This window comes from Borostomias antarcticus (genome assembly GCF_949987555.1).
Source record: "Borostomias antarcticus genome assembly, chromosome: 25".
Classification (NCBI taxonomy): Eukaryota; Metazoa; Chordata; class Actinopteri; order Stomiiformes; family Stomiidae; genus Borostomias; species Borostomias antarcticus.
The window spans coordinates 6,971,981-6,973,242 of NC_140258.1; the positions used below are offsets into that span (position 1 = coordinate 6,971,981).

The 1,262-nt window shown below is 46.4% G+C and overlaps 1 protein-coding gene across 2 annotated transcripts in view; it reads right to left on the bottom strand.

Annotated features, from left to right (window-relative positions):
• The window catches only part of cxcl12a (chemokine (C-X-C motif) ligand 12a (stromal cell-derived factor 1)), a gene marked incomplete at its 3' end in the record, with an annotated part of 6,446 nt that extends 5,582 nt beyond the window's left edge, over nucleotides 1–864 (bottom strand). For both annotated transcript variants that reach the window (XM_084458851.1, XM_084458852.1), the window contains exon 1: nucleotides 744–864. In XM_084458851.1, coding sequence (XP_084314977.1) covers nucleotides 744–810 — 67 coding nt within the window. In that variant the 5' untranslated portion in view covers nucleotides 811–864. The remainder of the gene's footprint in view (nucleotides 1–743) is intronic.
• Between the last annotated feature and the right edge of the window lie 398 nt (nucleotides 865–1,262).

The window sequence follows — 1,262 nt, forward strand, 5'->3', positions numbered from 1 at the left end:
TCGCCACGATGGCAGAGGCCTTGTCTCACTGCCTAGTTTGAGGGTAATTAAATGAAAACAAAGAGCAGTAACAACATATACATTAATCACCGATGCGACAGAGTGTTGCTGGGTCTCTCAGAGTCCGCCCAGGGGTGTTTGTTTTACTACCTTTCCGCGCGGTGTCAAACGGCTATAATGCATCCTAAGTGTCAAACCTTCACGGCTTATCTAGCGAGGAATAAGATCCTAAATAGAATACATTCACAGCCCAAAAGGAATGCAAAGTCGTTGAACACTTTGGTTTGAACAATTCAGTTTTCTTTAACGCCAGAAGACATTTGTGGAAAGTGTAGGCTAGGCCTATAACATTGTATAATCGTGTATAATGTCTATATAAAAATGACCACAACAAATAGACTGCATGTCAAGTAGGCTACTAGCTACACGCTGTATTTAATGTCAAATGATTTTAAATAGCCTTAAAATAAAACGACTGGTCACTGAGTCCCTACGTAGGCTATTTAGTTAAATAGGAAATCAAGAAATTACTGTGGGGTACGTGTGAGCGCAATATAGGCTACCAGTAAATCACCAATTTGACAAAACTATGAAAAATGTAATAACACAATTTCTTCTCGCTACAGTTCTGCTGCGGGTGCTCACAGCCCCATAGTGCACCCCAAATAGCCGAAGACGAACAAGCATCCCGTTCAAAAACAAGATAATAAATATTTTCTTGCTAAGTTAGTTATCAACCCTACCTTGTGAGACAGGCGCGTACGTCGCCACCGCGAGCACAGCCATCAGCGCCATCAATTTCAAATCCATGCTTGAGGTCAGCGTTAAAGTTAGGGGTCCGGTCGCTGCTGCTTGTCGGTAAGTCCAGGGCGCACTGTGACAGGGGGAGTGTGTGGTGAGTCCAGGGCGCACTGTGACAGGGGGAGTGTGTGGTGTAAAGTCCAGGGCGCACTGTGACAGGGGGAGTGTGTGCTGTAGGTTAAGACGGCGCGGAGCGGCAGCGACTGCCCCCAGCGGAGCGGCCGGGAGGAGAGGAGAGGAGAGGAGGTGGGAGTGTTCAAGTGATTGATGACTCGCTGGCCCGCTCGCTGCCTTTCTCTATGAGATGAAACCTGGAACCGAATCAAAAAGTCGAATGGAAATCAATTGGAAGCTTTTTGTGGTTAGTATAGCCTCTATTTTGGAAACTCTAGCTTTGGGGGGGATTTGATATTGTTTTGAGGGATTCCTGCATTTGTTACAGTTGTGCACGACTCAGGGGG